The 13,170-nt window shown below is 42.6% G+C and overlaps 1 protein-coding gene across 10 annotated transcripts in view; it reads left to right on the forward strand.

The window, feature by feature from the left end:
- The window catches only part of ATXN2 (ataxin 2), a 50,968-nt gene that overhangs the window by 34,362 nt on the left and 3,436 nt on the right, over positions 1 to 13,170 (forward strand). For 9 of the 10 annotated variants that reach the window (XM_032706276.1, XM_032706278.1, XM_032706281.1 and 6 more), the window contains 3 exons: positions 522 to 654; positions 10,156 to 10,301; positions 11,491 to 11,718. In XM_032706276.1, coding sequence (XP_032562167.1) covers positions 522 to 654; positions 10,156 to 10,301; positions 11,491 to 11,718 — 507 coding nt within the window. The remainder of the gene's footprint in view (positions 1 to 521; positions 655 to 10,155; positions 10,302 to 11,490; positions 11,719 to 13,170) is intronic. The other variant, XM_032706282.1, reaches the window with a different exon arrangement.

The raw sequence follows: 13,170 nt of genomic DNA on the forward strand, positions 1-13,170 counted from the left end.
GTCCTGTCATAAGTCACTCTGAACAGTTTCTGGGTTCTAGAGCACACTTGGGGGGCTTGTAGAGTGCTTCAAAGCCTGGAACAAATTTTAAGGTCAGAACAACTTCTAAGGTCGTAACAAATTCTCAGGGCAACTTAGAAGTTGGTATTTATTATTGATGCAACTTTCTAACTCTTTGAAGAATTTCTTTAGGTCGTGGCCAGCACATCTCCTGGTTAAGTGCTCTAAAAATAACCTAGTTGGTTGACTCCTTACTTGAAAAGCTTTTAAATATACATGTGTACCTGGATAAATATACTGTGTCATACCTAAGTTTGCTACATTATTAGAGTGGCAAAAATTCAATATGCCAATTTTTATCAGTTTCTAGGCCTTAGATTTGGATAATCTCAGCAGCTGCTCTGCACTCCAGTAAGGCCGAGCTTTTGCCCTTTCGAACATTGCAGTTGTTTAGATGACACGAGTTTCTTTGTGATGGTTCCCCAATTAATGTCTGCTTTTTTTTATCCTTTTGCCTGCAGCATCCTCATGTTTATAGCCCTGTAATACAGGGCAATGCCAGGATGATGGCCCCACCAGCACACGCACAGCCGGGTTTAGTATCTTCCTCTGCAACACAGTACGGTGCGCATGAACAGACACATGCTATGTATGGTAGGAAACGTTTTGTGTTATATGTAACTTTTTAAGTCCTTACCTTGTGCAGGGATGTACTTAATCTCAGCCTTCAAACATGGGTATCATTCAGTAGATGTGGTTTATGTTTCATAAGCTGATGAGCAAAGCATTGAAAGCTGAGCCAAACTGGTTCAGATGAAAACTCAAGTGTGCTGATTTCAGTAGGAGGCCAGTGACCAAGATGAGATTTCAACCTGGGAGCTGCTAAAGAATATCTGCTGAAAGAAGTTTGTTCAAGTTCTCTTGATGCTCTTGATCCATCATCCCTCGTTTGTTTCTTGATGATAATTAGTACTTGTTTTATTGCAAGGCTACGACCTCAGTTTCAAACTTGACTTTAGTTCTGGCAACTAGTGAAATGCTGTCTTTATGATACTACTGGCATTATTAACAGTATGAACTCTGCTGTTTAAGCAAAATAAACCATGTGTTACTTACCTTTCTTTTTTGGTAAGTCAAGACTAAGTCTATGGAACAGCTCGTGTGTTGCTCTGACTTTGACACTTAGTCTCCAGCATTATCAGATGGGCATATTTCACTTACAGTGAAGTGCTGAAAATATGGGTTACCTTGTGACAAAGTAAAATGTGCAAGAACTTCTAAAGCATTATAAATGTATGATAAATCAAGGCCCAATTTGGAGGAAAAAAAAAACCTCCCTGCAAAACATGCTATTGAAAGAGGTAGAGTCAAGGTTGCTAAAGGCTTGGGAATTGTCATAAAATGTCAAAACAGCAGATGGTCTCTTGAAAACATGGCATTTCAATACTTGTTATAGCATCTGAGGAAAAGTTTTATTGGGTCACATATATATTGACTTAGATTCTAATAAAAGATTTTCTGTACCTTTAGACATCTCTGTATGTTTTCGGTGCTTAGTTTTACACTGATCCTTAATACAAGTCCATGATGTGTCATGAAAACTTACAAAGTAAGAATCTGGAGTTTAGTGTGAAATGAATTCTAACTTTAAAAAATGTCTTACCCAGCTGAGAACATCCTGTCAGATCTCTGCAGTGGGATGGTAATGAGAGTTAAGAAATAAAAATAACAGAGAGAAACCTTTTTTTGACGCTTGGAGGAAGAATTTGAACTCATTTGTGCTGAAGCTGAAATGGAAGTTACTTGTAGAGATTAATCTTTCTCTCACAGGTCCTTGCTAATTGTATTACTTTGATCTTTTCAACTCTTGTGCTTGAGGTGTCCATGTAAACAGATCTTCTGTTTGCTTTTTCATTAGATTAAATAGAATTCCGATAAAGTGAATGATCAAAGGCTTTCAGACCTTTATTGGTGAAAACTCTCCTCTCAAATTCTAATTAAAATAAAACCAAACATGAGATAATCGGAGATTTGATTGAGAATGGTTGCATGTGACTCCCTAGCAATTGTGCACCATCCTTATCTTCTGTAATCAGTGGGTTCTACAACATTGAAGCATAAACCCCTTCCCTTGACTGGCTTTGATCAGATGTCTGAATAGTTTTTTCACTGATATTCTAATTTACAGCTGTTAGATCTCATTTTGTGTTGGTTTTGCAGCTTGTCTGTTGTAGGTATGTGACTACCTACCAGTGCAAACAACTAAGTTGGGTCAAACTTGAGAATTCTTTGGTATTTCCTTCCATGTAATTAAATATTCCTTTCCCCAGAGCACGTAATTTAACAGAAGTGGCTTGTCCTCCTGTGCTCTTTCAAGTAGCTACTTGGTGACTCTTCTAAACGTTCTCCCACCTTCCAGTAAATGATGGAGTGCTTGAAATTTTTGTTACTGAAACCATTCAACCCAGCTGGATCACGAACTCTGTAGGATACACTTTTTTTTGTGTTTGGTGAATATGAGTTGAGTCAAATGCACCCTGAACCCACCGAGGTGACAGTTACACATGGGATGACTCCTGATGTTCTGCAGCACCGTTTCAGTTCAGATCTTTGCAAGTCTTCCGTGTGCTGAGTGCTTGAAGACCTTGCCCAGATGGACTGTGCTTCCTCAAAGTGTGTCCAGCTGTGACATGTTCACTCCACCTTCGTTTATCGATCTGTGAACACTTGGGAAAATGCAGGAATGCCTGAGGTGATAAATCTGAGCTGCTTCTGGAGTCCGTTGCTAAAGAACAACGTGCTGGAATCGTTCACATCTGCCTGAGTGACTATGAGAACATATCCATAACTTATGTTCTGTGTTTTGGGAAATTTAAGTTTACCCACATTTGAACTAAATGCACCCATGCACTTTGATGCTGGTCCTCTCTTAAAAATAATTTGAAAATACAGAATAACAACTTCCTGAGAAACAACCACTACTGCTGCTTTTGATTTCTGGAGCACTTGCTCAAACAATTTCCCTTTTGGCTCTTTAAAATCGCTATTTGATTTTTTTAAAAATATATTACTACCTATTTTTAACACCCCCCATTGATACCAGGATTCAGTGGGCCATGCTGCCCTTTTAGCCTTCAAGGTATTGGTGCTTGTTTGAGTTAATTCTTGCAAAATTCACTCAGTTTTTTTCCTACATATGTGGTAAAGAGAAGATGTTTACAAGGACCACCACTCTGAGATATGGGGGTTGGGGGGCACTGCTTATCAACTATTCTTAAGGTGTGAAACATTTCGTGGTAAGATCTGAAACTCCACCTTCACTAATGGTTTGGGACAAGTTGAAAGTCTGTGGCAAATAGTAACAACCTGCCAGTGAAGAAAAATCCCTGTTGATGCCTTAACCTTGAAATATTTAGGGGTTGTTTTCCTTCCTGTCATGTGGAGAGATGGCTGAATCCGACATCAGTGACCTACACTTGTTGATAAGCACTCTTCCATTTTAAGGAAAAGTATTTTTGTCTGATGCTGTTTAATGGAATATTCTTGCACTTCTGGGATTTCCTTGCCAGTCATTCCAGTGTCACGACCCACTGCTGACAAGAGAGAAGCAGAGCATGGTCCCAGTAAATCCAGCTAAACACAGGATGGAGGAGTGTTCAAATCATTGGGTTTTTCCCCTCAAAACACAGTGGGGAAGGACAATGTCCAAGCAGCTTCTTCCCAGCCAGGCAATAACACGTCTGTGACACAGTTCAGCTCCGGAGCCATCCTTGTCTGGGGAAGTTTGCGGTGCTGGAGCAGAGCAGTGCACACACCTTTACCTGCCACACTCACCCCCCTGAACGTGGAGGTGTTGTTCTTACCCTGCTCAGCTGTTGGTTCCAGAACGTTCTATGTGTCTGTCTCGCAGCTGTTGGCTCTGTGTGGCCTCCCAGTGCCGCTGGTGTGGGGCTGGTGGAGTTGTTGGCCATGGTTTGCAGTTTGGTTCCTTGGTGTGTCACACGAAGACCAAACCAGTCTTCTGCCACTGGTAGCAAATGTGGTTATCCAAGTAAAGGGTAGATCTGTCCATACTTGTGTTAGTTTTCCATGTAGCTGAATTGTTTCCAGATAACTGCTGGAGTCCTGTGAAAAACTTTTGTGTTTAAGAACTTGTGTAAAACCAGACCTTGGTTTTACACAGATGCATTTCCTGTTTTCTGTGCTCTCATTCCTGTCCCCATTCTCCCTTCCCCTTTCCCCTTCTGCATATGTTTTATTGGTCTGGTGTTGTCTCTAACTTTATCTGGTTTCTGTCTCAGCAGTAGAGTAAATTCTATTACCCTGATAGTACAATGGTGGATAAAATATAAACTTCAGAGGATTCTCCAGGGACTAAGAGTGAACCAGTCACCAAAGGTGTCTTGGAACTGTTCAGAATGACAGTGTTATAGGTGAAAAAGCAAGGGGCCAGTTTCTGCTTTAGTGTAATTACATTTTAACCTTCTTATTGCAGTGGACTGTAAGAGACCATGAATTGCCATAAAGTTTAAGTCTTAATTAAGAACTGCAGACCTCAGTGTCACAGTTAAGAAGGAAGGCTTACTTGAGACTTGTGTTTCATCTCCACTCATTTGTAAAACTAAATATCTAGCTCTAATAGCACCTAAGTAAATAAATTATCTGCATGGTTCTACAGTCTTAAAAAAAAAAATTTAAAAATACCTAAAACTGACACTGACCTTTCCAGAGGACGGGAAGTATGCACGTGGCAAGAGGCTAATTTACCTTTCTATTTCCCAAATTCAGCATGTCCCAAAATACCATACAGCAAGGAGACAGGCCCTTCTTTCTACTTTGCCAGTGAGTTGGGTTTTTTGTACTAATTTTAATTGTACAGAAAAGCACTTTCTAAAGAACCAGATGTTAAAGGAATGGGACGTGTTGAGGGAAAAAGTTTCCTTGCACCAAACCAGGATGTGGAAAACGCAGGAAGGTTCCTTTCAGTGGACAGAGGGTGAAGCTGATGGACAGATTTGTCTGATCACGGGGAACTGAGTTGTCAATTTTTTTAAAAATTCATTGGGAATATGGAATGATCTCTGAATTCACTACCCAGTCTTTTCATCTGCAGCCAGAAGTGAACTGTGTTTGTGGAGGCAGAAGGAATTCTTGGCTGTGAGGGTGGTGAGGCCCTGGCACAGGTTGCCCAGAGAAGCTGTGGCTGCCCCATTCCTCTCAGTGTCCAAGGCCAGGTTGGATGGGACTTGGAGCAACCTGGGCTAGCGGGAGGGGGTGAGACTGGATGGCCTTTAAGGTCCCTTCCAACTCAAACCACTCTGTGATTCTATAGCTTCTGATTTTTAAACATCAGCTTCCCAAAAGGAGAAGTATCTTGTGCCTCATCTCTTTAAAAAGCTGTGGCTCAAGTCCTGAGCCCCTGGGAGGAAATAACTGTGGTTGCAGCTGAGGTGAAGAAAATTTTCTGTAGAGCTGCCAGTGCAGGAGTGCTGGGAACAACTTTGTCATGACTGTGTGACAGTGACAAGAGGAGTTCTCCTTGCTGAGGCACCTCCTCCTGGGCAGATGAACATGAGCAGTGATGTTTCCTGGCTCAGGTGAGGCTTTGCTGACCTAAATCACTGTCAGCAATGGGAGAGGGGCTGATCCAGACTGATCCAGCTAATCCAGACTCAGTGTGTGTCCTGGGAAAGGCTGATAACTATAAAACACTGCCTTGTGTGTTGGTGTCCATCATCAGCTTTGAGGGGGCTGGATTTGGGGGGGGGAGTGTTTGCAGGATGAACTGTCACTAAACACATGGTAAAGGAGGACCTGCAGTCCCAGGGTGTTTTGTCCCTGCTCCTGTCCTGCTGTGAGACTTGTTGCTGTGTCTGTCTGCAAGTCCATCAGCCCGTGGCAGAATCTCTTCTGGGTTTTTTGCAGCAGCTCATACAAGAGGGATGTGATAAAATCCCCTTGTTCTGCAAAAGTCTCTTCTGGAACAGACTTCCTGTGTTTGTTGTGCCAAAATGTTCTGCCTGAGCAGGGGCTGGAGGTGCTGACCTGTCCTGTGTTCTTGGCTCCTGGTTTGGTGCACGGAAATCACTTGAATCAGCTCGTTCCTTTCATGGCTAATCTTTGAAGTGGAGTCCACTCTACCTGTGTAAAATGACTTCTTGAATTGTTTGTATTGTGAAAGAAACATTTGCTATTTCTTTGCTTCCTACCATTCAGGTCTTTTAAATGTAGTTATCCTCACCATCTTACTGGCTCTGGCAATAGTTTGGAAGTTTTTTCACTGGTCAGTTCTTGAAAATAGGCTCTTCAGTGCATCTTTGGACCATGACCAGTGCTGACCACCATTGGCACCACTGAAATTCCTACCAGGAAAAAAGAAAATTACATGATGTGGTTTTCATATACACTTGTAGCTGGGAGTTCTGCCTGATTTCTGCTGCTCTGACCTCTTTTGATTTCAGCTCCTCCTGTGGGTTCTGTGGCTGACTCTACTTCTTGTTTGCCTCTCAGAGAAATGGATGCACTTGTTAGAGCTGAATTCAGTAATTAATCCATGTGGTATTATTTCCCATTCCATGCTTGAATCACTTTCCCTCACTGTCCCTGCAAGGTTAGTGCAGGGAAATACTTCAGTTTAGAAACCAACTTGATTAAAAAGGTGCAGAAGCGAAGCAGGTCAACCCAAGGAGAGGCATGTAGGCATAAAGGGTGAGAAAAACAGTGTATTTGTGCTGGAATGAGCTGAGGTGACTTGCAAGGAGCTGGTTTGACCCTTCCAAGAGCTTTCTCAGCACTTTCTTGGATACTGGATGACCATTTGAAAAATCTCCAAAATGCTGACAATTGGGGGAAAACATTGGATAATTGGTTATTAATTTTTTTGTCACCTCCTATCTTGTCTTATTTGCTGTTTCGTATGTGCAGTGAGCTGTTTGGATGACCAGGCAGAAATTCTTTTTAAAAGTCCCAGTGACAGTTCAGTTCTGGCTGAGCAGGTGAATGTGTCATGACTTTTACAGGACTCCTTCTCCAGCCCTGCTGGTCTCAGAGATTTCATGGGCTTGCCAAGAACTGTTACTTGCTAAACATGGAGTAACCCTTACACTGCTGGAATTGCAGTTTGAACTCTGGTTTTGAACTACCAAAGATCTGTGAATGCATTTCAGACCTGGTGCCACTCAGCCTGTTCTTGGTTTGTTTGCAGTGTCTGTACAGGATTTAAAGAAGGGCTCAAATAACAGTTTTGAAACATACTTTTAATATCACTATTAAAACATAATTTGCAGCAGCATCTGAAGTGGTTTTAAGCTTGACAGGTTTGGTTATTAGAGTCATCTGTTAAAGACAAAATGGGGTAGAAGAGAAATTAGGGAAATAAATATTCTTCAGTATAAGAAATGTGGTGCTTCAAATGCAAAGCTGGGGATGAAATATTAGGTGGTTATGGAAGAGCTGCCACTGTGACAAAAACTTGATCCTCCTCCTGCTTTACATCTATTCTTCAGGGTGCTGTTCCTTGCTTTAACTGGTTTCTTGAGAGAGAAATTCCTCCTTGTGCAGTTTTATTGTAGAATGTATCCAGTTCAGAATAACTGGGTTTATTATTCTCTTGGCTATAAAGGACTGAAAGATGAATTGCACGAATGGTTTAAGGGAGCCCCACGTTATTTCAGGGGCTCTTAACAAGCAATGTGGGAAGGTTTGAATATCTTACAACTTGGAATTAAATTTCATCTACATTTTAAAGCCTCTTGAATGGAGTTGGAGTTAATTTGCAGTCAGCTCTGTGGCTCAGGCAGTGGGAGGATTGCTGGTGTAACGTGCCCTTTGGCAAGCAAGTAATCTCTCCTTGCATTTATTTCTATCACTTTGACAGAGATAATAACTTTTGGCCTTCTTCAGAGTGTGTATAATAACGAGGTTGAGATATTTTCCTCCTGCAGGAAGCCATAAACTTCATATTGTAAAAATGATCAGTGTTGCCATTGATAATTTTCATGTTATTGTAAGGAGAGATGTCTGAAAGTCAAGTAGGAGCATGGTGGGGATGCTGCTGCAAAATACATTTTAGTAGTGATAGGAAAAACTAAAAATACTTGGATTTAAAGCATAACAAAGTGCTGTGGCAGAAGATCCTGCAGTTTTGACAGTGTGCTTAGAAAATATTGAGGTGTTTTTGAAGCCCCCTCTCAATCAGAAATGCTCAGAGTGTATGACTGTGCTTGTACACTTGGATAAGTATTTTAGGATCAGCTCCAGACTGCAGGAATTGAGTTCATCTGCATTAATAGCCTGAAACTGCACATCACTGTTGGGCCATTTGCTCAGTGAAGATTTAATAGAGCTTTCAAGGGATTAAGTTAAATGTGGCAGGCAGTTATTTTCTGAAGGAGGAGCCTTCCTAATGCACCATACCGGGGAGAAAAAATCTCAATTAGGCAAAAAGATACTGTCTGTATATATTCTGGTGAATTTGAATTTGTTAGAACTAGGATTTGTAAGAATTATAGCAAGGCAGACTGGAGGAAAGTAGGTATTTGCACAGGGTGGAGTGTCAGGGCTGTGACAGAGCAGTTCGAGGCTTGCTTGTGCTGGATACTGTTGTGCTTTCAGATGCAGCTACATTTTAGTCCATTTTTTCCATCCATCTTGTCTTTCATCCTTTGTCTGCACCCAGACAGTTCTGGTTGTTATGAACTTAGAGCCCAGTACAGTGAAGCTCTTCAGAAATTCCCTGCAGGAGGGAGGTCACTCATCTCGCCCACCGGGGACAGGGGATTGCACTTGGAGTTTCTCCCTGTGCCCTGATTTTCAGATTTGTTTATTAAGGCAAGAAAACCCCACTGGAAAAGCTATCCCTGCTTAAAGGTGCTTCACTGGCCATCAAGTTCTCATAGAATACAAAACCCATGAAAAAAAGCTGTAACCCATAGACAGTCATCATTAGTTAACTTCAGAACAACCAAAAGGTACTAAAGGAAAATAAGAAGCAGTTGCAGGGAAAATTCAGGAGCAGGTTGATGGTTTTCTTTGACTGTTTTCTGAGTACTGTCAACAAAACTAGCCTTGGTCTTTTCAAGCTGTGACATTGGAGGGATCAGTGCCCACTGTCACACGCTGAAGTGTAGCTGCAAACATGGACTGGTTGTTGCACAAGATTTAAAAGAAATAGAGAAAACATCTTCATTTTTTTTAGGATCTTGCTCTCCTGTTGCATCCTTTGTGTTTAAAGGAACGCTTGCTGTCATCATGGCTTTTCATACTTCCTTGGATTCCCTCAGAAGTTCAAAAAAATACAATTTAGTGTGGCCTGTTTTGGAGCAGAACAGAGCAGGATCCAAGGAGGAACTTGTTGCTGCTGGTTTGTTGTTGGAGACTGGCACGGCCGTGGCAACACGTGTGGCTTCACTGGGGTGAAAGTTTCGTGTCGTTCAGTTTCTTCCTTTTTGGGAATTTTGTACCTTATTTGCTACTGTTTCAAGGAATGAAGAATTCCATGGCAGTGTTAGAAGCTCCCAGGATGGTGCTGATCCAGAACAGACTGATTGGCCTTGAGGGCAGAGGCAAGATGTGTTATTTTAGTACGAGAAACTGGCTTCAACAAAGGTTTGATGCTCGAGCAGCCTCAGTTTTCTCAGCTGTGATGTGTTTTCTGGGTGTCCCCGGAGCTCTCAAGCACAGAGTTTGTACTTTATGAGCAATTTCCAGAAGAGTAGCATGGTGAGGTTAGCCAGGTATAAGGCCAAAGACTTTTTTTGGATGGTGGAAATAAAAATGGCTCATAACACCTTTGAAAAGTATGTTTCAGGAAATCCTAAATTGTATGAAAATTATAAATTTGATCTTTGAAACTGATCTGTTTGACAAAGCAAAAGATGAAATGCTGCTTTTCTCTATGTAGTATCTGTTACATTGTCAAACTAGGGAAGATGAACTGTCTAATTATGGTTATTTGTAGACTTTCCTGCCAAACCAAACTACACAAAAGCAAGGTAAGATCCTCAGCTATTTGCAAGATAAATATTTTTTTTAGAAGGGGGAGGGGAGTATATTTACAGTCTGTTTGAGCTGTAGTGAAATCCTCAACTGCAGATGGTGACTTGATGAGGTGCCTGTCCTATATCTGGTGTTAAATATCCTTCTTTTTCATCCTAGTTTCCACTGGCTCACTTGCTCAGCAGTATGCCCACCCTAATGCTACCCTGCATCCGCATCCTCCTCATCCTCAGCCTTCTGCCACACCAACTGGCCAGCAGCAAAGCCAACATGCTGGAAGCCACCCTGCTCCCAGCCCCGTGCAGGTAACAGGCTCAAACAGGACTGAATGGCTTGAAATTGTGTTTAATTGTATTTAAATTAATGCTCTGCTGGAGGGGATTGCAGCTTGATGTTAATATGTTGATATTTTTGAGAGGGGAAAAAGGATAGGATGGAGCAGTTCAGAGTCCTCCCTCTTCAGAGGGATGAGGTATAGCTTGATCTGTGTTGGGATTAAGGAATGATCATAATTATGTCAGTGCTTTGATATGAGTGGAGTGGAAATAGTAGATAAATGCTGAGAAGTGTTTGGTTGTATTTTGTCAAAGACAAGCAGCTGAAAACAAAATGGTCCTTGTGGTAGTGCTGCATTCCTTAATTCCTGCTGGGAATAACTGAGCAGCTGTGAGGCACATCCAGTTCCATGGCTGAAGGTTCTCCTTGCTTCTACCCAGCAGTCTGGGTTCTGTTTGCCAGACTCTTGCTCCTAGTGCAAGGAGAATCCCAGAATCCCAGGATTGTTTGGGTTGGAAAAGACCTCTGAGACCATCAAGTCTAACCATTAACCCAGCACTGCCAAGTCCACCACTAAACCATGTCCCTGAGTGCCACGTCCACCCAATGCCCACATTTTTTCTTACCCTCCTTAAAAATCAGAGTTTTTTGTGCTCAGCAGTTCTCTAGAGTAATGCATGACCCATGTCCTCTGACAGCCTCACTGTTAACTGCAAGTCTTGAAGACAACCCTCATTCACTCTGAGATCACTGGTTTTTCTCAAGACTAACTCAGTTGAATACCTTCTGAATCAACCAAAGTCATGTCTAATTTCCCCTGAAACAGCTTTTTAAATTAATTATTAATTGTTCTAAAGCAGCACTTACATTTCCATGTGAGCAATTCTAACACAAGTGATCAAACTGGAGAATAGAGAACCAGCTCTATTCTGAGCACCAGGCTGAGGGAGGAGGGAACTCTGCACTTGCCCAATCGTGGCACATCCAAACTCAAGTTTGATGTGCCACGTGGTGGGATTGAAAAGAGCCTGGTGGGATTGAAATGAGCTTCCTCACGACCATGGGTGTGGTTTCCTCACTTCCAGAGGCGTGGTGATCCTTAGATTCGCCCCTGATACTGAGAGCAGTTTTGCACCCCTTTCTCGTGGTAGTTGACAGGATATAGATTTGTCTGATTTCTGAGGCATAACCTGAGTGCTCTCCTGTGTTTTTTTGCAGCACCACCAGCACCAGGCTGCCCAGGCACTCCACCTGGCCAACCCCCAGCAGCAGTCGGCGATTTACCACGCAGGTCTAGCTCCAACCCCTCCTTCCATGACGCCAGGCTCCAACACGCAGTCTCCACAAAATAGTTTTCCTACAGCACAACAAACAGTCTTCACCATTCATCCCTCCCATGTTCAACCTGCATATACCAATCCGCCACACATGGCCCATGTCCCCCAGGTAAACACAGTTTAACAACCTTCAAGACTTAAATGTCTTAATGCCACAAAGATTAGGACAAAAGTCGGGCCTGCTGAAGTGATTTCCATTCTGTCACCTCTCAGCACAGACTTACCTGTTATTGTTATTTAGGTTTCTTGTCTGTACATTGCCTTTATTTAGAGTTTGACAAGATGTTTGGACCTCAGCTTCCAACACCTAGTGCATCTGCAACTGTAGTTTAATGAAGACATCTTAAGCTGGCACTGCTACTGAAATAAATCGAGCTCCATTCCCAGTTCCTGGCTCCCATCCTTGTCCCTGCCCCACCATCCTGCTCACAGGACTGTTTGGCCATGCAGCAAACCAGACTGGGGACACAATTCATGAAATGTGCCTCCCCTACCCCCCATTTTAGGCTGTTTCTTGGAAAAACAGTTCACTGCTCAGGTGCATGATCCCAGGAAGAGCTGGCATACAGAAAGGTTGGAGAGCTGAGTGCAGGAAGGCTGAATTGCTGCTAAACTGGTGGCAGTTTTAGGCTCTGCATCGTGGGCAAATTTATCTAAGTACATTCAGAAAAGGATATTACACAGATTATTAGGGAATAGCAAGGCACTGCGGTGGGGGGGAGGTGAGGTTCAGTTCAGGGGACTGCAGGACAATCCTTGCAGAAGGAAAACCCTGCATGTGTGTGTCTGTGTGTGGTTCTAAATGAACTGCTTATGCAGAAGATCCCCAGAGATTGCTGAGCAACTTAATGACAGTCCTTGATTCAGAATCAGAAATCCCCTTCTCTAACTGCTCTCTTTTGTGGCCAGCTTACTAAGAAAAAAAAAGATTTGGGAGGGGAAGCACATGGTTGATTCATCAAGAGCTCTGTGTAAAGCAATGCTACAGAGATTTCCTGATGTTCACTAAGTCTCCTGGATCTAGTGTCCTTTGTCAAGGAATGGACAGTTAAAGCAGTAATTTGCCTGCAGAATTTCTTCTTCAGACCAAGAACTTGGTGTCTGGCTTCTGTCTTCTCATGCAGGTTATCAATAGTTTGGGATCTGCTGGCTGACTGTGATTAGGGAGATTTGTCCAACGGGTGTCCAATCCCATGCAGAATTCTGGTAAAACCTTTGCTTTAGTCCCTGGGACAGTCAGTTAAGCCAATAAATTAATAGTTATTTAGGAATTGTTTTACTGATGTTGAGTGTTTAGCTTTTTGATTCTTTTAGGCTTTTAATTTCTCTGCTTTTTTGGGGGAGGATGAGGAGAGGATGTCCAAACTTGGTAATCTTGCCACGTCCTCCCAGGCTCTGGTTTCTGCCAGAAACAAGACTCCTGCTCTGCTCTGGTGTGATGGCACTGCTGTGAATGCCCGGGTTGTGTGTGGAGCTTCTCAGCAGGGTCTTGGCTTAGGGGCACGTTCAGTGTCTTGCTTTGAAACATGAAACGTGTTTGGTTCAAGGACATGTCAAGGTA

Source organism: Chiroxiphia lanceolata, chromosome 18 (genome assembly GCF_009829145.1).
Source record: "Chiroxiphia lanceolata isolate bChiLan1 chromosome 18, bChiLan1.pri, whole genome shotgun sequence".
Classification (NCBI taxonomy): Eukaryota; Metazoa; Chordata; class Aves; order Passeriformes; family Pipridae; genus Chiroxiphia; species Chiroxiphia lanceolata.